We start from the raw sequence: 22729 nt of genomic DNA, 5'->3' as shown, positions 1-22729 counted from the left end.
CACGGTAAACTTCTTTTTGTTCCTGCTCTGAAACCTCACATCGTATCCCGCGTCCTCCAGGGTCACCGCTGTGTGGAAGACAAGACCACGTTTTGTTCGGGCTCTGTGAAATGCAATTAGAAGCCCCTCCGCAGCCAGCAGGAGCTTAAGTTAAAAGGGGAGAGAGGGAAAAAAGGGACCTCCCCGCTGTCCAGCAGTGTGTTGACTTTGAAGTCCTGGGCCATCTTTTGTGTCCCGTCCCCCCCCCCCCCAGAGGGCCTTTAATCAGGACCTTTGCCTTGTCATTGGGGGGGGTGGGGGGGGACCTGACACAGTTGGTGGGGTTGTCCCTGTGTGTGCCAGGAAGAAAAGTCTTTGTCAGAAATTTCCACTGACCCGGGCACTTTGTTTCTTTGTCTCTCCCAGACGACTTTGAACTAAAAAGAAGACGAAAACTCTCGTATGCGCTAACAGTATTTTAATAGGGAGCCCGGGTGACTTCTTGCGAGCTTTCCTGCCAGGTCCGAGGCAGAGATGAGGCTTTTGGTCTGAAGGCTTCTTAAAATAAACCCAGCTCCGGCAGTTTTTTATAGCCTGCTCCTCTGCGTACGTCCTGGGTGATATAAAGAGGCTCACGCCGTAATATTGCAACACGCTGCTAAGTAGAAAGACTTAGTTATCATGTTACGCGTAATATTCTGTAGACTGAGAAACTCAACTTGGTAATGATGATCATCTTATTTTGGGGGGTTTTGCACAGTAGCAATTTATAAATCAGCTAAAACTTCTTTAAGAAATAGCCATAAATCCCAAATATCATACACGTTCTAGAAATTTTGCAGAACGTGGCAGCACTAAGGTTGAGCCTGGCCTTAGCGCTGGGAGCCGTGTCGCAGCCCCAGCCTGGCCGGCGATGCACTGCAGAGCCCCCGGGCAGCGCTTCTGCTCCTCCTCCTCCTCCTCCTCCTCCTCCTCTTCCTCCTCCTCCTCCTCGCCAGAGCGGCGGTGACACAGGGCTAAACTGGAGTGATTTATGCTCTGTTTTCTGTAGCATTTTACAGGTGAGCAAAATGCTCCATTGAAATGCCGAGAATTACATTAAAATTCAGGTTGCCAGTGTTTTACTCATGAAAAATCTACTTGAGCTACTTTTTAAAGAAATTTTTATGTATCTGTTACAATCTCGCTTTGCTACTGAAATATGTACAGCTGGACTCATAACTATGACTTTTATTCCTCAGGTAGAGGCATAAAATAGTACTCGGTGCTTTTTAAATGATATGAAATATTTCTAAAATAACTCTTCCATCCCAGTTAAACAAACATTATCTCCTTACCTGTTTTTCCATTCACATTTTGATATGCTGCAGCTTTTTCCCTACATTAAATCAGTTCCTCTTTAGAAGAAGAGAATATTAAAAAAGGGAGGGGGGAAAAAAGAAAGTATTTTGTAGGAACAAATAGATTAATAACTAACTGTGATAAGATCTGGCAGCCTTTCTTAGAGGGGTGTGTGGAGTAGAACATGGAGCTGCGTTATCAAAACAGGTTAAAGTTTTATCATTACTCTCATGTATTGTATTAGATTCTCAAAGCACATCTCCTCCAGTAATGCCCAGAATAATCCAGACTGGATATAGATCGACTGATTAACTGAATCTCAGGAACAATAGCTCAGCTTTGGTATCAGTTTTACTCTTTTGGCTTTTTGGTCACTCCGTGACCTTCCTATCATAAACTTTTATTTACATTATTTTGTATTTGTCCCTTTCTTCTTGTAAATTCAAACATTTATTTTGAAGTAAACGCCAAGCCTTCGTCCTTGCAGATCATTCATGTGTTCCGTCCCATTTATGAAACGTTACATTACAACAGAAAATAAATCTGCCGGCTCCCTCTAACGCAGTAACAAGACACACGGTATTACATGCAGCATGACTGACACGTTAATTAATAATCGAGGGACTTTCCATAATTTGTCATTAAACTCTGCAGTCCTGCCGCTCACTAGGTTAGCTCTGTATTTCTGACTTTTTCTGCGCTCTCGGTAACTGCGGTTCAACCTGGCAAAGGCTCTCTCCCTAATCCAGTGAAATTTATGAAATGGTGCTTAAGTCTGAATGCCAGAACAGCCCCGTTAGCTTCAAAAGGACTTCTTTTTGCTTAAAGTTAAGCAGATATTTAAGTGCTTTGCTAGCTTAGGGTCAAAGTGTTCAGCACCTTGTTGGACTATGTCTTATCTACCTCCTCATTAAAGACACATCAGAACATTTGCCATGTCTTTATCAAGCAGAGAGGTGCAGCCAATTGACTTTATGTGACAGCTGAAAGTGAACGAGATCAAGGGAGCTTGAGAGACAAAGAAGTTAGGTTTTGTTAGAATCTTAAATGAAAGAAAAATAGCGTTTAAGAGCTAGTAAAAATTGTTTCTTGCGTTGGAAGGATTTTATTTTCAGAGGACTTCAGATCAGGACTTTTTGAGAGATTTGGAGGTGTGGATGGAGGCTGGACTAGAGGGGAATCCGTCTGCTTATTTTGCTGTCGACCTTTTTGTTGCGAGTACCGTGACCTTCCGCAGCGCTTTGAGCAATGCAATCCCAGGTGAAGATGCACAGAAGAAGAATTGGGAGCCCTGAGGAAAGTATTAGCAAGGCGCGCTCATAATTTTGACAAGCGGGTTAGAACCAGCAAGGTGCCTGGTGGGCTTAATACTGAGTGAAACTAAACGGCAAATTCACAACAAGAGGTCGACTGTACGACGTGGATCGATCTCCAGTGTTTGCAAACTGATGACCAGGGAGAAACGTTCTCTTTCGGCTGCAACATTAGCTTGATTAGTTCTCATGATACAAATTAAAAGGTCATTCGTATTCATATTTCTGTTAATGATCATATGAAAAAACCTATTTGTTTTAAACACAACATTGTGTCTGTGCTTTCTCTCGTGCTGTAAGGTCAACGCATGTGTGTGAGGGACCCTTTCATTCCATAGCAGAAGGACGTGAGGTCCTGGATGAGGTTCTGCTCTCACTAGGGGATCAAATAGTAGATGAATCTGGGCAGTGTTCAGGTTTTGGTGCCACCTGCATTTGTCTCGTTGGATTTTCCTCCCTTGAAGAGCAGGAAACAACCATGCCCTTTGTCTCCTGGTCATTGTCCTGCCTGTTGGGTTGCGAGGAGTCTCTCCTCCCCCGTGGTTGTGCTGTACCTCATGCCATGAGACTCCTATCGAAAGTTTTTTCTGGAGCCCAAACAGTCGAGTGGGTCAGTGCAGGGGAGATGTGCCAACACCGTTGGCCTGTGGCCCACCAGGGTGGTGGCCAAGGTGTGTTTCTGGAGATCCCGAGAGGTGGAAAAAAGATAAATGTTGTCCCATGGGTGATGGTGGCCCCTCCTGGAGGCACAGAGCTGGAGTCTCCCAAGGAGGGGTGCATTTGGGCAGATTTTAGGCAGTTTTCTCTTATTTGATGCCCGTATCGGCAACCTTCATCGTGAGATGAGAAGTCTCTCCTTCCCCAAGCCAGAGATCTGCACAGAAAACCGCCCAGTTTCCCCCCACCGTTTTTCCCCACAGGAGTAGACTTTTTCTGTCTGTGCTGCCTTTTCTACATCCTGAAGCTCAGATGCAACTAGAAAAATCCTTTTTTTTTAATAAATAAGCTGGCATCCATGTAAACTATGCGAGCGTCAGGTTTACATTTAGCCTTATAAGGCACATCAGCAGTGGATATGCGTTTCTGCTAGGCTTATTTATTAAAGCGTTCTGCACGGCAAAGGAAATATCTCCAGTGTTATTTTCAGGCTCAATGAACTCCAGAATGTATTTGTGAGTTTTCCAGTTGTGATGACATCAGCGTGGAAACGCGAGGAAGGGGACTCAGTGACGGCAGGCAGCTTTCCTGCCACTGCTAATTTACTGTCTTTCTGAGAACCAGATCCTAAACACTTGAAGTATTAACATCATTTCAGCTCTTAAGTAAAACTAAAGAAGTCTTTTCATCTTTCCATTGAGTGGCGGGCTCCTTAAGTAGATCACAAGCTTTATGCTGCTTTGTCTGAGCGAGGAGGAAAATTTTAATTGTTCCCATCTTCTAGTGCAGGTATTGATTAATAAAATGTATTAGCAAAGATCTTGGCCTACTTTTTGCACCATCAAACAAGTACTTAATGACTGTATTACTATGAAAATGGCATCGCTTTAAAGCATTGGATTTGAGCCTCTTTGTACTTCGCTTTCATTTGATTTTTTTTTTTCTTATCCCATTATGAACAATAAAGTTTCTCCTGTACTTTAATATCATACAGCGGAAGGGAGAGGAGGCGGTGAGTAGCTCTTAGTTGAGGGTTCCAAACTGGGCCAAGCTGGGAGCTGCGGTGCCTGGGACGTCCCCAGGCAGAAGGATGCGCTGCCAGCTGGGGGAGGCTCTCTGCAAGTGCAAACCGGTCAGCGAGCAAACGGTAGCCAGTAAATCTGTATAATTTACTCTAATTTAGCATTTGGTGGGTAGGACTATTAATATGACTCACATGCTAAGAGGGAGAAGGCGTGTTTATGAGGAACATAACTAACAGGTCTGTGTAAGATAAAGAACGCTGCCTCCCACCTCGTTTAATTGTCTTTCCTCCTTTGGGTCCTGTTTGTAGAATCTCACTTACTTCACTTTCACTTTTATATTTTATATTCGCTTTGGAGCCACCTCCCAGCCTCCCTCCTCCCACCCCACTTCCCCGTGCTCACCAGTGCGTACTGGACCTCGTGCAGAAAGTGCCCGTATTTTGCACGCTTGCTGAGTGGCAAACGCCACGTGAGTCGTACCGCTTTACCACTTACTGTCAGCGCCCCGTAACCCTCTGTGGTTTTAATTACGTCTTCTCGTATTATAGCTGGGAGTTCTTGGAAATCCTACTTTTTCATACTTTCAACTTGACTCGGTCTTGATAAGCCTCTCCAGTTTGCACCTTACCAGGCCACAACGTCATGCTAAACACTTTTGGTTTAGAGCACTTTGAGCGTTAGTACAAAATTGTTAAGACCTGACAACAATTTGACGCTTTTATCAAACCTGTCTTTGCCCGTACCTGCTAACGTGTGCCCGCCAGGCTGGACACCGAAGCCAAGTGAGGCTTACGGCGACTGAAACGATAAAGCATTTCTTGCTGCAAAAAGAAAAACAAACAAAAAAAAGTGTTATTGCAGAACACTTCATAATCTGTAAATTTGGAATTAAGGCTCAATGTTTTATAGCGCCGGTACTGGGAAGTCCCATGTCTGTAACTAAAATACGCACCGTGGTGACAATAACACTTGGATTTTATGCAATGCTTTTATATCCGGCGCTGAAAATTGAAGTGCAGAGGAGTGAAATGGGAGTCCAGCTGCCTTCCGCACCAGGGAGAACCCGAAAATATACCCACCGCTGACTGCCAGTCTGTAGCTGCAGAGCCGCACTCGTGCCTTAAATAAAATGTGTGTCAGTGCCCCTTCGCAGACACGCGGGTCTGCGGCTGTGCTGCGCAGAAGCGGCTCAGGTGCCACGTTGGGGCGGGAGGAGTGCGGAAACGCGGTTGCGTGGCTTAAAATAGCCAGAAAAGGACCCTTAGTCCTTTCTTGCCTCGTTCCCTTCACGTTCACAAATGTTCATCTCTGTCTCTCCCTTTTTTTCCATCCTTCCTAGGGGCGATGACTGACAGATTAATATATGTCTAGCTACGTGTCTTAGAAATCAAAAGGAAGGTGCTGTCAGAATCGCTTGTCAGAAAATGAGATTAGGCACACTTGTCATTTGCTGAGGATTGCAGTCTTTCGGAGATAAGGTTGCATTTAATGAGTGTAAAAAGCCTCCTTGTGAAAAAGGGGGTGGTGCAGGAGAGAGAGAATGATTATTTTTCTGGTGTCAGCTGAGTGCTTTATCGTATAACTTGATACTGTGGCACCCTGGCAGGCACTGATAATGGCTGCTGGGGCTATTGCACCTCTTCAGTGGCTCGGCAGCTTCAAAAGTGATGACTTGTTACCTGCTTTTAAACTCCTCTTGGATGTCGAACCCCCCCATCCTAAGGGAAAGAAGCAAAAGCATGTACAGTGTGTTTTAAAGAAAGACCTGTGAAAACACACAGCATAAAGGGAATGTGCTAAATGTATAGCCGCTTTCCCCGGCAAACTATAAAGAATACTCAGCGGGTTTCGGTGAAATATGGAACTTGTCTGACAAGTGAAGGATAACTAATGAGAAACAGAGCTGTATCCCACTGAAACCAATTGTGTTTTGTTATGGAAAATATTTATCAAGCTTTTTTTTCATTTGTTGGTTCTCCTAACAGCGCCATAATAACTCCTCTTATGCATGTTACTCGGTTTCTCTCATATACATCTCAGTTATGTAAATCTGCAGTTGGGTGGGGTTTTTTTTTTGGTCATCAATTGGATATTATCATATTGTACATGAATATTTTAGGGGAATGTTTCATTCATCAAAGTAATGGTCATTCTTTTGCCAAGTTAATGTCTTTGCACTGTTTAGAAGCTGGCTAAACGTACAGATTTATTGTTCATAATGTACTATCTAAATATGAGATGACAGTCAAAACCAGAATTTATCTGTTCAGCAGAAGAGACCCTACATTAGCTACATGTTCTTGCCATAGTATTTCTTTACTTGGCGTACCTCTTTTAAAATTATCCGTGGAAGAACAGATTTCTGTCGTATATTCTCCTCATCAAATGAGATGTGATTTTCATTATTTTGCTTGAATGTTAGAAAATGAAAGAAATTACTTGATTGGTTTATGGTGCTGATTCAGCGTTTTCTGGCCTAAAAATGACCTGAAAGACGGAATGGGATTACAGCCCGCAATAATGGATGCTTTATTCAGTGATAAGAAAGTCTCTTCTTCTGACTGCGAAGAAGAGAATGAAAAATATTTCTCTCTTATTAGTTGATTCAGTACCCAGATATTGACAGACATATTAATTTGAAATACTTCTTCAGTTGCAGAACCCGCTAGCAGGCAGAAATTAGGGGAAGATAATGGCCACAGCTTAGAAGCGGTGCATTTATGAAGTGTACTCACAGGAGTGCTAGTGGATGGGGAAGAATTTATATTTTATCTTCTTACTCGGTGACAGCATCTTACGGATGTTCCTGGTTGGACTGTGCAGGGTAGGTACCAGCTCAAGAGCCCAGCAAGGTCTCTCGGAGCCCAGTCCAGCTAACCCATGGTCCATCGTACATTTAGTAACTCAGAATTCAGACCAAAGGAAGGTATACAGAAGGAGAAATAAAATGCGTGTGTTTTCTGATTGAGAAGTTAGAGCCAGGAGTCGGGTTGGGGGTTCTCGCTCTCCATCGTTGGCAGAGGGGAGGAAAGATGGTTATGGTGTTCACCTCAAAGATTTCACACTGTTTGGAGAAGCTCAGGGGAGAAATGGCTTCACACTTGTAGGACAGTGAAGATTTCTCTTTGGTACAAGCGCATGGGTTCAGAAGATTATCCAGCCTCCTCTTGGCGTGTGAAACCGGGCTGAATCCTGTCCTCGGAAGCAGTGGAGACCACTTTTTATGTATGTTTTATAGGTCCAGGCCCATAAGGATAGGGAAGAGAGAGCAGCCCTATTGTTCCCTGAGCCCCACTTTTTATCTTTGTTTCCATTTGAAACCGAAATCATAAAACTGCCTGCAGAGCAGTTGCCTTGCTGTTCCTCTAAATGAGAATTCCAGCTTTTATGCTAATTCAGTTTCAGGTTTCTTTGAACCTGCAGTTTATGGGCCTCTGCTTAAAACTGCAATCTGTTCTGCATAAAAGAAGGGATTACAAAGTGTTTTAGTTTTGCAAATGCTGCAGAAAAATAAAAATAATAAAAAAGTTGCACTGTCATTAATACACTCTGGCAAAAGTTTTCTGCTTCGTCAAACGAAAAGCTTTACCTACATTGAGAACTTACCCAGTGAGGTTATATCATCCAGTGAGTCTGTTTCCTTCTAAAAGGTGCGTTTACTTTTTGTATCCCCTTTTCCCCTGCTTTACCGTAGCGGAAAGCACACGGGCGCTGTGTCTCGGCGCGGCGGGCGGTGGGGAAAGCAGCCGGCGCTCACCCTCGAGGCCGATGCTGCGCACACGGCAGCGCTGAGTCCGTCCTCCTGGCAAAGCCTGGCCTCGCCACAATTTACTTGTACCGACATCTGTTGCTGTCTTTTTATGGCATAAACCAGCGGTGATTTTGTCGTCGTTTAGATTGCCTTCAAGAACAGGTCCTTTTCTTGAACCTCTTTAACGCGTTAGAGTTTAAGTACTTTCTGGTCGGGACATTGTGCCGTGGCTCGCTGTTCAAAGTCATAAAACTCCGCTGATAGCTCCATAAATTCTTTTCTTGGGGAAAAGAACCTGCATCTCCTATCCAGTAATGGACAAAATTATGTATGTTTTCAAAGCATGATGAAGGACTTTATAAGGCATCATAATCACGCTCTGAACTCAGACACAATCGTGTCTTCTGGAAAGATTAGCAACTTAATGGAAACATAAATGTTTCCAGTCTTTCACAGAATACCAAAGAATTGGAATATCCAGTTTTCACGTTGCCAGGAAAAAGCTGCAGAACCTTCCAGGTGAGGCGAGGTTTGCCATAAATAATTTAATCCAATATAATCTGCTGTAATTTCAATATTCATTTGCTCCTAGTGCCAGAGATGGGTAATTCTTCTTTGGAATTACTCTACGACTTGGAAACAAATGTCTGCTGCTCTGCCTGCTGTCTAGGCAGGTTTAGGTCATTTTTATAAAATGGCTGGATCTGAAAACCTCTTTCAGAGAGTGAAAGATCTTGAAATCACTTTTGATCCAAGTTCAATGCACTTCATTTGGCTGTTGTTGTGGCAGCAACAAATGTCGACGCTGACAGAGACCACAGACAGATGAAAAAAATCCTGGCAAGGTCCCACATAGATAAGAGACAGAAGGTTTCAAAAACCTATCCAGGCATATCCTAAAACACGAGAAAGTGTTGCTGTCAGGAGAGGGGGAAGCTTGATCCAAAGGCCATGGAAATCATTAGGAGGTGGCGGTGGGGTGTTTTGTTTTGTTTTTTTTTTCCCTTTGATTTAATTTGGCTTTGGGTGAATTCCTAAACTCCAAACTTTTCATTCGGAATTATAAAACGCGTTTCGTGCATGTATGATGTTCTAGCAGGAGAACAGAGGTCCTCTACTTATCTCTAAGGCACGAATAATGAACATAATGAGGCCCACAGCCCTGCCAATAAACCTTCACAGCCCTGGGGAGATGAGTAGGTACGTGCATTTCTGATTTTGTGCGTGCTGAGATTTCAGGTGTGGCATGTGGTTAACATTTGAAAAATCCAGTACAGACAAGCCTGTAGTTTAATCCAGGCTAAATTTATCAAATTAAAGTCTTGTGAGGAGTCTAGGCTTTAATTAGTCCCGTTCTTACCATGTCGAGATGTAGAAAGTCTTGACCAAAGTGCTCATAGAATACATGAGCTGCCACACCTTAATGCTGCGCGTTTAATTCCTCGTCCACGTACCGTCTCGCCGTCCGTGTGGTCCCCGACTCTTCCGGTTGTTGTGCACAGAATGCTCTGTTGGTTTAATGCCTTTGTTAATTTATTTTGGTGGAGACTGGAAACTGCACTCAGGCGCTGCGCATTTCCTTCGCTGAGCTCGTGAAACAGCCGATCGACCGCGATGGCTTTTGGCTGCTCTCCACTGTTTTTTCCAGAAACCAGACGTGAAGGCATCTCTGCTGGGGTTCTAGAGGAGGAGGTGGAAACCACCCTTCTGACGGCACAAGATGACTCTTTGCAATACGTATTTATTAGGAGATGCAAAAACCTGTGAAATTTGAACAGCAAAAGTCCATGTTTAGGTATATTGTCTAGGGATAACCCTGCCGAGATGGACAGCTTGGAAGAACTCTTATTTCCATCGCTAGAACCAGGATCTGAAGTTGCCCACAATTTTTTAATTTTCTGATGATTTGTCACAGTTTTACCAAAGTCTTCCCTCTCCTGATCAGACACATAGTGAAACCACTGTGGTGTTTGCAGCTGTGGTCCAAATTTGGGGCTGTTGTGGATGAGTTCATTTTCTGCTTATCATTGTTGCTTCTGTTGTGCGTCTTCCCACGTAGTTGTCCCAGTGGAAACCATTGCAGTCAGTGCAACTGTACCTCAAATAAGAACTTTGGAAAAGCCGCAACGTAATGCTGAGGAGGAGAACTGTTCTTAAATGGGTCATACAGTGATGGACTGAGCAACGAATGAGAAATATTTGCATAAAATCCTGTAGTTCTAGATCAGCAATTGGTAGGAATGGTTTTTTAGGAGTTTTTCCGTAAGTGTTGCACTTCTACTTGCGTGGACCATTCAGACCCTGCTTTCCCTCCTTCCCCTTTCACGCTGCAGTGTTGGCGGGGCCTTTGGGGCCGCTGTCATTTTCGGTGCATGGCTGTACCTGGGTCACTGTGCCGCCGCTCGCTTGGGGACAGCTCGGAGCCACGTGCCCACCTCAGCCCCGTCCCCAAGGCGAGCTCGGAGCTGGGCCAGGACATGAGTGTGTCTTTCCAAGCTCCCCTTGGATTTCGGGTGCGTGACGCTTCTGCCGGTGAGGCCAACCGTGCTCCCACAGCCGTTGCTCTGGGTTTGATTTCTGGATGGTGTAAGAAGTTCTGTCTTCCTTAGGGCGTCACCTCCTTCCAGCTGAACTCCGCTGCAGGGTTTGAGATGAGTAGGGTTTGTCAACCTGGTTTTGAGGATTTAGCTCAAATCCAAGCGGAGCCCACTGGAGTTTTAATTCCACTAGTGCTCCTTAGCCCAGTATTGATTTGAAACCAATGTCAAGATTTGAAATCTTGAACACGCTCCCTGGGCAAGGCCTCGCGAGCCTGTAAGACCTATCTCAGCACCTACCCATTTCCCAGGAAACATCTCATCGTACGGGGATGCCGCGCCAACGAGCATAACTGCCTCTCCTTCGCAGCAGCTTGGTTTGTAGGAGACATCATTTGGCTCCTACTGCCGTGCTTCAGTGAATAATCATTTATATAATGGTGTATCTGCGCCTGTGTTTTCTGCGGTGGCTATTACTAATGGTGCGCGGTGCTTAAGAAAAACCTACAGTGAGTAAGAAACCTATTGCCTGTTGACGGTAACATTTGGTGCTGGCAGTAGAGTCGAGCAAGTCCCTGCAGGCGTAGGAGCCATCGCAGAGCCCTGTGTGGCGGGAGGTAGAGCTTTGCAGGCAGCCAGGGGTCTCTGTGCCCGCTGAAGTTGGGGACAATTTTTTTTCCCCACTAAAAAAAAAAAATTAAAAAAAAATAAATTTCCGTTAAAAAAAAAATTGCTGAATTCAATATGATCATTTTGATTGTGTTTCCTCCCGCGGAGGTTTAGCGACTGACTCTGGTGTGCGGCGATCTCCGGGCCGGGGAGGGCACTGTCCGGCTCCGCCAACGGGTGTCGTTGTGTCGTCGTCCCCCCCTCCCCCCGTCCCATCCCGACCCCGCGGGCGGAGGCTCCGCGCCCCTCCCGGGGGTGGTGGGGTGTCTCCGCAAGGCGGGCCGAGCCGCGGCGCGGGGAATACGCCTCCCGCGGATGCTCCCCCGTCCCCCCCCCCCGCACCCCGTGGCGGGGACACCGGCGGGGCGGGGCGAGGGCGGAGCCGGCGGCGGCGGGCGGGGAGCGGCTCCGGCAGCGCCGCGCAGTGCGGAGCGGAGCGCCCGGCAGCCCGCAGCCCGGCCGGGCGGAGCAGCGCGGAGCGGAGCGGCCACCTACGCCCCCCTCCCCTCCTCCCCACCCGTCCCCCGGGGATTACAGGCTTGCGAGGTTGTTTCGGCGGGGCCGGAGGAGCCGGGGCCGGGCCGCTGCCTCTCCCCGATGGAATTCACCTGAGCGCGGGCGCGGCGAGCCCTGGACGGCGGGAGGGACGGTGCCCCGGCGCTTCGCCTCGGGAGAGGACGGGCATGACTTTCTAAAAAAAAAATATATATATATATATATACATAATTATCACTCTCCCCCCCCCAAAAAAAAAATATCAAAAAGCAGAAGAAAAAAAAAAAACAAAACAAACAACCCACCCAAAAAGCCGCCCGGAGGAAGGGACGCGCCGCCGGCGCTGGACGCGGAGGGAGGTGCGTGGGCAGGAGGGGCCGCGCCGCCCCGGGACCAGGAGTTGTTGCTGCCGCCGCCGCCGCGGAGCCGCCGCACATGGTTTTCTTTGTCCTGCTGCCGCTTCATTAGCCTCGGGCGGCCGCCGCGCTCCCCGCGCCCGCCCGCCCGCCCGCACAGCCCCGCTCTCCGCCGCTCTCCTGCCGGGAACCGTCTTTGCGGGGAGAGAGGGGCGGGGGAGGGGACCTCGGCCGCCCGGGAAGGATGTCCGCCGGGCCGCCTGCGCGCCCGGCCCTCGGAGTTGTCCCCGAAAGGATTAGTTGGGCTTCGGCTGCGGGACGTTGAGAGCCGCGCTGGATCGGAGTTTGTCGCCGCCGCACACCCACGCACCTCCCGCACCGCCATGAGCCCCGCGCCGGCGGCCGCGCTCAACCCCCGCCGAGCAGGTAACGCCGCTTCGCCCCGCGGGGCCGGGCAGCGGGGCGGGGGGGGCGGCTCGGTTTGGTTCGGCTCGGGACCCCCCCCCCACTGGCGACCGAGGGAGGGTGAGCGCCGCGGCCGCCGGGCCCGGGTGCCGCCGGGCCGGGGAGGGGCGGCGGGTGCCGCGGAGGCTCCGCGGGGCGCGGGCAGGTGCGCGGCGCCGGGGCCGGGGCAAGTGCGGCGGCGGGGGCCGTGCCAGGAGTGAGCCCAACCGCGCTGTCTGGACAGGAAATATTTTAGTCATTCATCCACGGGAGGGACAGCGCATTCCTCGGTGGGGGAAAAACACTCGTTAGGGTGTTTTGATTTTTTTATTATTATTTTTTTTATTTTTTTTTAGCTCGGGGATTGCTGACTTGTTTCATTTCGTGTTGGAAAGGATTAAGCTGCGCTCGGTAACGCGGGGATTCGTACGGGAAACCGGCCGAAGTGCGAGGAAGGGACCTGCTTGCCTTCAGCCCCGCTCTGTGTTTCGCAGTGTGGGTGCGGGGCGGGGGGGGGGGGGGGGGGCTGCTCGGGCACAGCGCGCCCCGCACGGGGAGGGTGCGCGGGTCCCCGCCGCTTCCCAGCGCGGAACGTCGCCCGCAGACACAGCGGCGTTGCGGGAGGTGCCGCAGCGGGACCCGGGGGCGGTGCGGGGCGAGGGCAGCGCGGAGGCGGTGTGCCGTGTGCGGGCGAAGCGGGGCGGCCCCGCCGGGCGCGGTGCGAGCGCGGTGCCCGGCGCGGGGGTAGAAGCACTTTGTCGTCGGCGCGGATTGTTGTCGGTGCAGAGGGAGCTTAGGTCAGCGCTGCAACGGCATTGTGTTCTGTCCTTCTGCCTCGGTGCCCGGTCGTCGGGGGGTTTGAATTAATTTGGCTTTTTGTTCCTTCAGTGGGGTTGCTCGGTGTGACTGACTGCCGAACTGTGAAAAAATCATAGTTGCGTCGAAGCTCATACGGTATCTCGTCTGCTGGCAGAGATTGTGGTCGCTGCTGTATCGGCTGTACACTACCCTAATTAGGGTTTTATATTTAAAACCAAATTTTCAAGTTATGAAATTTGCAGTCTTAAAGTTCCACCTCACGGCTGAGGCCGGTGAAATGTGTTATTTTTGTGGTAACCCGGGCAGTGGGGGCTTTCAGGGTGCTGTTCCACTCAGTAGTGTGTGCTCGGTAATGAGAAATGAGATTCACTTTCAGACAAGCTTTGTCTTTGTAAAATTACTCCTTTTTTTTAGATGAGTGTTGTACTGATAATCACCCCCCCCCCCGGTTGTTCTCAGCAGTGATTCTCGGGCGGGATGGATTGTGCATCACGTTATGTCCGAGAGGTGCCACTTCCAGATTTCATAGCAGTGTTTCTGCCTGGTTTATGCAATAGCACAGAAAAAGATTTTCACCTGAAAAAACATAGCTTAAAACCGATGTGTTGGTTTGTGCTTGGCATTAAAGCAAACTCGTTAAAAAACACGTTTTCCTCTTTCTAGTGGTTGGGAAAATCAAGCAAATAGGAAACTTACAGCTTCCCTATGCTGTTTCATTTTGAAACAGTAAAATAAAGTAATAGCTGAAACTGTAAGAAGTTTGTTTTTAATATTGGATTTTCTTTCTAAAGAGAAGGAATGGTTTGGAGAGTTTTGACTTCTGAGAAAAGGTGCATTTAAAAAGGCAATAACAGAGGAAATTCACTTTTTATTTTTAATCAGGGAGCAGGCTGATTGGCAAGGTTAGGAAAGCATTGAGCATCTCAATTTGTTGGACTAATATTGAACTGCTCTTTAAAGCACATGGCCTTCTTGATCTCTTCAATTTGTGCGTTATTCACATATTTTCATTAATTTAGAGAAAGTCGTCACTGAATAATAAATCCATCATTGGGTAATAAATCCAGTGTTTACAAGGTATTTAATCGAGAAGAAATACACCAGCTCAGCTTTTAAATAAGCTAACAGTAATCTAGTAAAATCTGTCTAGAAGTCTGAAAAAGAATAAAGCTATTCTTAATAATTAATCATGGAAATCTTGTATGTTGTTAACTTGAGGGCAAACAAATTATTTCAGTGTATTACTACACTACGCTATGCAGTCTGAACTGTATCTACTTTTTATCAGTAATTTCACACCTCAGTTTTTAGTGCAGCGAGGTATCTAATGTATGTTGCTTGTCTGATGTTTTTTATCTGGTTTTGAATTCAGAAATGCCTTCCCTTTAACAAAAAACCCGCAGCCTGCTTTCCAAATAGACAGTGTTTTTAATTATTTTTCCCGAATCCAGTGCGAAAACAGTTTCTAGGAGAAGACTAAAATCTTGATCTCAAGTGTTGCATTTTCCCCGTTTGCAGTATTTTGTTACCGAGCACGTTTCTTCCAGTGTATTTTGAAAAAGCAGAGTCTCTTTCGGTGGGGTTGGATCCAAGATACAGTGCAAAACTGCACAGCTCTCTGCATTTTGTGCCTGTGTAGGTGGTAGAAGTTTTAAGCTTTAGATGCATGTGTGTGTGTAGTGTGTGTGTGCGCGCGCACAAACACAGCTGTACACAGACGCATAAACTTAATGCTCTCTGCTTTTGGGCTCAGGATGTTTGTAAAATTAACATTTGCAGTGTTGTCTTCCCCAGTCTGGTTTCTTGCCATTATAGTTTCTGGAAGGGGGAGCTCAACGTTTTTGTGTGAAACTTAAGTAAGGCTTTTTAATACCGGTGGATGAACCGGCATACTTGCAGACAAACAGCAGTAGTAGATAAGGTACTAACACAATATTAGGGGGAAAAAGCTTCCCACGGATAAAGGTGGCTTGATGAAAAATAAAATGGATTATTAGGTCATACAGACCGCGGTGTCAAGAATCAGTTGTTCTGACGAAGGCAAATCTTATGTGGAAATACATACTAAGACTAAATGCTAACATGCTCTTTCTTTTTCAAAGAGTATGCAACAGCAACTTAAAAATTACTCACCTAAGCTATCAACACTGCTTTAAAGATGGTAAAAATCAAATGGTTGGCACAGTAGGGGCCTCCAAAAATACTTTAAAAATTAATTAGGAAATCCGCAGTTGTGCAAATTCCTGAAACTGGGACTGTCTGATTCAAAATCATGACTCTTCTCCATTGCAAAATCAATGTCAGAATGTATTGGATAATTACAGTACAAAAATGTAGTTTCTGTGCAGCTAATATGTTGAATAAAAAAATCATTTCTTTCTTTATTAAATAGAATCTTTCCAAATAAATAGCTGCACTGCAGGGCGGTGAAGCACAGCCAAACAGCACCACCTTATGGACGTTTTCTTCGGAGGCTGCAGCTTCCGTTAGCTCTCCTGCTTTTGTCACCTGATTTGTTTCTCTAAAATATACATACATATGTGTGTGTATAAATATACCGCCGTGCCTTTTGAAATCTATCACTTGTGGAAAACGTAACATATTTTTTTTTATTGGTCTTTCAGGCATCTGATGCCAGCTCTGAAAAACTGTTCAACGCTGTTACAAATAAAGGTAAGACTGCAATTCGCATCACAAACATTGTGGATTTTTTTTTTTCCCCCGCACATTTCTTTTCATGGCAATTTCAATGGGAGATGAAATGTAACTTGTCTTGCAGAAATGTCGCAATCAGCTTGTTAGTGCTTTTTATGTTTCTCTTGGTTTCAGACGTGTTCTGTATGCTTGGTAATTGCTTTGCTTAAGCAATATAAAATAAAGGCTTTAAATAATGCATTGCCTGCCAGGTCAGAATTAATTTAAATAACAATATTAGGGAATAGTTTATTTTACAAATGGCTTTAATTTAAGCTCATTTAAATAACTGTAAGAGTTTTCAAAATGTTTTAACTTGATTGTTACTCATCAGCTACATGATAGACGTGGAATTATGAATAGCCAATTTGCACTGCTGACAGTAATAACCAGCCAACATTTAGTATTCACAGGATAATAGTCATAAACCATGGCTTACTGTGCTGTGTGCTTTCTGTAGAGTTAATAAATGATATAGAGGGCCACATTTAAATATTCAGTATCCCATTAATTTCTTCCAAACAGCAATCCAAAGAGAGAGCGGCTAATGATATAACAGTATATTAAGGGAAAACTTGCCCTAAATCAGTGCCAGTGAGCTTCTGTGCAGAGCTTGTCCCGAAGCAGCATTATTAGGAGGACTGTAGGCTTTGGGGATTTTTGTGGTTTTAATTCTTATTTTTGGTTTGGTTTGTGTGTTTGCAAGGAGGGTCGAGGGAGCAGCTCCAGGCATGAGTTGTGCCAATGAGTGTAATTCAAAGCCTTTAAAATGCGTCTGTTTTCCACCCTACCTTTTTAACGGCAGTGCAGTAAAAGGGTGTGCTTCTAGCTGGAAACCCACGGCATTCTAACTTGCTGCTTTTTTTTTGGAACATTTGAGTCAGTCTGTATTAGAGAAGACGGATATGATTAATTTGGAATTTAGGTCTTTCTTGTTGACCAGGTGTGGATTTGCTCAGTATTTGTCCTGTGTGCTTCTCACGGGATTTGGGTTTGTTGTTCCAACGGGTCCTTCTGCTGTTTTTCTGTGTCTTTTCTAATTCCACGAAGCTGCAGTGCTTTAACTGGGGGCAGTACGTGACCCCGTTGTGTTTGGGATTCCCGTGCAGATATGCTATGGCTTCTGAAGTCTTTTGCCGCATATTGAGTTATACCTATATTTAATTGCGTTACAGATCCATGTTCCTGTTTTTCGTGTATTAGTGTCCTTTGGAAGTACAGTCTGGATGGATTATTTCTGTGGTGTAACGGGGTTATCTCGCTTGGCCAGTCTGTCTGTCCTTTCTGTCTAATGGCAGCTCCAGGCCGCCCCTCCACAGGCTGAGGGTAGGGGGCTGGGACGGGCAGAAAGGAAGAGTTGTGTGTTTGGAGTGACCCAAGGCCCCCAAACTACATGTGACTGTGTCTTTATTTTGCTAATTCACTGTAAAAAAGCTGTGGCAGTTGAGCAGCCCGTTGTTGGGGCAGGGCCAGGGAGAAGCCGGGGGGAATCCACATTCCTGGCGGAGGCCTGTAACCAGGGCTGGGCCTCCTCCGCCCCTGAGGTGACTGATGGGGAGTAGGCCCCTCTTCCTTTCGTTTTCTTATTATTATCTTTTTTTTTTTTTTTTTTGAATCAAACACATTTCCCACATTCTTATTTTTGTTTACTTACCAAGCTTGATTCGTGGCATCCATTTGGTTGTGAATACCCATGCTTGACAGGGAGCCTTTTCTTCTGAGGTACTTTTCTTTGGTGATTTAGTTCCCTTGAAAGGATTAGGGTTTCTTTGTGTAGCCTAAAATCAACATGGGCTTTTCGAAGCTTTGCTTGGGAAACCGTACACAAATAAGCTTTTTAGTTGATGGTAGATTATTCCTTTGCCCCTTATTTCCATCAAAATGGCGTCTTTCTTTTCTCCCCCTGAGTTTCCCCTTAAAGCCATATGCTAATTCCTGTTGGTAACATGAATGACAAGGGAAGAATCAATGCAAATCCAGGTGCGGCCAAACTAGGCTGACTGGTATTTTTTTTTTTTTTTTCTTTTTCCCCACTGGGAGAAAGAGATTAAGGGGAAAGAGGGCGGAAAAAGCATAGGGGACAGTTTTGTTAAAGGGATTAGCATTCAAACTACTAAATATCGGGAAAAGAGCCTCAAAAAAAGATCCCCTGTTTGGAGATAATGTCAATAATTGCTTGCAGCCAGGTGCAGGGGCTGTGGCTGGGGCTGGCGGTGGTTGGGAGGCTGTTGCCTTCTCTAAGTGTCTGCCCTGGGGATGGCTGAGGACTGCCCGCCGCTGTCAGTTTGATATATTCCAAGTTCAAGTTCTCTCTCTGCAATTCAGTCTCTTTGCTTCCAAGCCAGTTCTTCCCCCCCCCCCCCCCCCCCCCCCCTCGTTGTCCATGGTTGCTTTTGCCAAAAGCAATAAAAGTCACTCTGTAAGAAAGGTCAGATTTGCATTGGGTAAGTCGTGATGAAACCTTCAAAGCTTCTGGCTGATGGATGGGGCTGGGCAGGCTGAGAAGTGTACATCCCTCTGTGTCCCCCGCCCTTTCTCTCGGATGTCCCCCAGCTACCCATGTCTCTCATGTACTTTTTTTTTCCTTGCCACTTTTATTTTGCAGAAGTATTTATAGCTGAGGTAGCAGAAATTGCATAAGTAATGTATTTACAAAGCAGGTAGAAATCCTCGAGCATTTTAGGGCTTGTACATACCTTTTGTCCCCTTTCTGTCATTTAGTTTTGGACTTCAAGGCTGAAGATGAGCTCAAGCTCAAGGTGTGATGGGTTGGTATGGATTTGTAATGTAGAACAGTCCCTTCCTCAGAAATAGGAATAATTTAAAAAATCTAGAGTAACGTGAAATCCTCCCCCAAACCTCCCTTGGAGAGAGGGGTGAAATCCCTTGAGGAGAAGTCTCTCAACTTCCATTTAGGAGTTAGCTGCCCTTAGAGCTGAATGGGAAGATGCATCCCTTAATCTGGAAGGGTCCTGTGAGTTTTGGGGCTGACACATGGATGTTGGGGCCCCTCAGGGCTGGGATATGTGTCATAGCCAAGTGATGCCGCTTTGGAGAGGGCTGTGGGGTTCCCACATCAGCTCTGTGCTGCCACCTTTCCCAGAAGTCCCCAGCCCTTGTAACATGGCCCTGTCTGCAGGAGGGCTGGGAATTTGGGAGGGACCTGGCTTGGTCCCCAGGGCGGGAATTGCTGTAGCTGCCGCTGAAATGAGTTGTCCCTGGTCATGAATCAAAGTCCTGTGCTCCATCACTTGGCAGGAATGCTTTACCTTGTCACGCTTAAAATTATCAAGGGAACTGATTCCCATGGAAATCCAGGTGTTGGGAGGTAAGCACCCAAGGGTCTGGGCCCGTAGTAATGCTTGAAAAAGGAGCTGTTAACATCTGAGTAAATGAGATGGAAAAGGGATGGAAGAGGAGCACATCGCCCACCTGCAGCTCCCGGTCTGTCCCCTCCCTCCCTTCAGGCTGGGTCTTCCAGTTTGGGATTGCTGCTTATAGTCTGTGTCTTTGAAAGAACGTAGCTTTTCCTTCCCCTCTGAGAGCGTCAACCCTAGCACCATTAATCCTGGCCAAAGTACAGGTTTTGTTCATGAATTTTTGCAACATGGCTTTCCAGCATAATTAAATTCCATTATCTCTTAATAATTTAAATAGACACATCTGAAGCTGTAGAGCAGGCAGCTCCTACTACTACTGTGTATTTCGTTTATGTTAACTCCCTCCTACGTACCCTTGGAAAACAGCTTTTCCTGGAGGGAGAAATGATTCCCAAAGTGATGAAGTTTTCATTTGTGCTGTATATTGAAGTTTGCCTTTGATCAGAAACACAATTGGGCTGTTACAGCGTTTTATGTTCAAATTGTTTACAGGATGTTCATGTAAACTGTATGAATCCTTCTGCTTCCTGGCACCACCAGCTGTCAGGGAAATATTTATACTCTCAGCTGGAGGTAGATCAAGATGTCTGGGTTACTAGTCCTTACTGGTGGCTGAAATACCGGTCAGATCGAGCTGTGGCTTTTTAGGTGGTTCTGCAGCAATATCCTTCCCTAGAAAAACAGGCGTACTGTTGTTTCTCTCCTCATCTGTCTGTGGTGAATCATTTCTTGAGGATCCTGTACAACATCTGTTTCTGTAACCAAGTAGAGAGCTAAAGTTGACCAATAGTTCTCTGCTGATCCCATTCACTGGAGATCCTTGGCTGTGGAGAAATTCTCTCGCTCTCTCCAAGGAAACCATCCCCACAGCATCTCATGTTGAATATAAGTGCATCCACTGCTACGTAGGTAGTATCTGTGCAACATCGACATGGTCGGCAGTCAGAGAACTGACTGCTGCTGCCTCCCTCCTTTCCAAGGGTCTGTAGGAGTCTCTGTAACGTCCTCACTCATTTGGTGTATTTGGGGAGGGGGGGCTGCTGCCTGCATATGTTGGCCCTCCATGCTACCTCTTCTCACTGAAATGCTTCTTGCCAGCTTCCAGTCCCAGTGCTGCAGGAATCCCACCCGTCAGCTGGCAAACCTCAGGGACTGTTGAATCATACAAGCAGTTCTGCAGATTTCTTCTTTTTTTTTTTTTTTTTTTTTTTTTTTTTTGTGGTGGTTAGAATGGCTCTCCGTCCTGATGATGGTGTCTCCTTCCCTTTCTGGTGGAGACTTCCCTGGTGGCTTAGGATCCTTTGGTTTGCCTGTGTTTTCTGGGTTTCAAATGGCTTTTCAATATTTTCCTTGTGAAAGTTCAGTTTCTCATTAGTGAGGGACTGAGCACTGGAAAAAGCCTCCGGTTTTGAGGACCCAGGTTTCTTGTACTTGTGAGTTAGATTAGAAGAAGCAGTGCATTACTTCACTCTAACTTCCAAGTCAGGCAGACAAAAAAGTCGCTATGTGTCTTGAGATGGTCCTTTGTTCTGTTACAAAAAAGAGCAAGGCAGTTATTTCTGTGCCATGAAGTCTTTATCTGAGAAAGGAATTTGTTCCATAACATTGCCTTATGGCTGCATCTCCTGAGCAAAACCCACCCCTCTCCATCCATGTGCTTTCAATGCCTGTTCCTTCTTCACATGCTGGTGTTTTTTGGCTGGGACATGGCAGTCAGGCAGGGTCACTAGTGCTGGCAGGTACCATAGCTGCAGGGGAAGGTCGCTGGATAATGTGATGTACCCAGTGTGTCCAGAGGGACAGGTGAAAGTCACAGGTAGCCTATTCCAAAACCTTCCAAATTCTCAAATTCTAAAACAGGAGACTTCCAAGGTTTCACTGATAATTTTCAAGTTAGTAATTCAAAACAAAACTGTAAACCAGCCAGCATGGTACAGGCGCTGTTAGGTAGGTGCTGTTTTTTCTTGACCAAAATAGTGGAGGGAGACAGTTGAAAGTGTTGTTCTGGCCATCCTTGCCAGTTTGGATTGGTAGCAGGTATACCCTGCAGGTGTCAGTTGGTGATCGTATTCCCCTAAGAGTTCATTTAAGGCTGTTGATTTTAGCAAAGTCAAACTATTCCAGTCTCAGTGAGGAAAAAAAAAAGCGATATTTACTAACACGTAATTGTATCTATTCTGGAGAGAGTATTTGTTTTATAGATTAAACTATATTTGATTTTCTCAAGAAAGACTTATCAGCATTGAGCTGTAAAATAACAAATCGTGATAATCGGTTCAAAATAAGGTGGAAAAATTCTTGGGATAGGAGTGTTTTGATGACAAAGATCCTGACTTGACATACCTGCAGTTAGTGGAGTCCATGCTGGCGTCTGGCGTGAGATTTCCTAAATGGAGCATCCTGCAGACCTCCCATATCTGCCCTGCTGTTAGTCTCTCCCTTGTAATAAAATGTTGTTTTCTCTGAAAATGTATGTTTATTTAACTAGGTCTCTTTTTGCTTCACAATCTGGATTCCATTCAGTCAGTTACCACTCCAATTAACTAACAATTATTTAACATTAACAGTAATTACAGACGCCAGTTAAGCGCCTACAGATGTCAACTGTTAGCTTTGTACCTAATCACTCAATGAAATGGAGAAAGTTCAACAAACATCAATTAGCCAAGCAATTAGTATGAGGTAGGAAAGAGCATGTTATCGTGTGTGAGCTGATTCAATTTATTTTATTTTGTCAGTAAAACACACACACAGACAAGCAGCAATAAGTTGCCGAGATTAGATAAAGCTGTATTGTTGTGCTGTTTATACAAGATTTTTCCCCTCCTCTTTTTTCCCTTACACGACTTAAATGTGCTTTGCCAGGCACTTGTTATCTTATCAAATACCTTTCATTTCAATTGGAAAAGCACAGCAATGTCATTTTCAGCGGAGAGGCAAAGACCATTTACATCAAGTTTACACCAGCAGAACTGTCACCTTAGCAAAGCTACCCTGCGAGTAGGTTTAACCTATGAGTTAAACCAAGGACTGACACCAGCACGCTTGCGCCATGGGTATGTGGCTTTAGATAACACCCAACAACACGAATTGGTTCCTTCATCTGATTTACCCATGTATTTAATGTTGGAACTGGGTTGACTTGAGCTCCACAACACCTTGCTTAGGTTGTCAGAGGACAAACGGGCTTCTCAAAGGGTGCATCACCACAGCTTGAGCTGTCCCAGCTCAAGGGTGGGAATGACCTGCACGGTGTTGCCATCACATGC

At 45.9% G+C, this 22729-nt stretch overlaps 1 protein-coding gene across 2 annotated transcripts in view; it reads left to right on the top strand.

Annotated features, from left to right (window-relative positions):
- Positions 1-22729, top strand: part of AUTS2 (activator of transcription and developmental regulator AUTS2) — a gene marked incomplete at its 5' end in the record, with an annotated part of 806697 nt that overhangs the window by 716842 nt on the left and 67126 nt on the right. For both annotated transcript variants that reach the window (XM_082493211.1, XM_082493210.1), the window contains one exon: positions 16011-16059. In XM_082493211.1, coding sequence (XP_082349337.1) covers positions 16011-16059 — 49 coding nt within the window. The remainder of the gene's footprint in view (positions 1-16010; positions 16060-22729) is intronic.

This window comes from Vanellus vanellus (genome assembly GCF_965231255.1).
Source record: "Vanellus vanellus genome assembly, chromosome: 19".
NCBI lineage: Eukaryota > Metazoa > Chordata > Aves > Charadriiformes > Charadriidae > Vanellus > Vanellus vanellus.
This window is presented reverse-complemented; position numbering and strand designations above follow the sequence as displayed.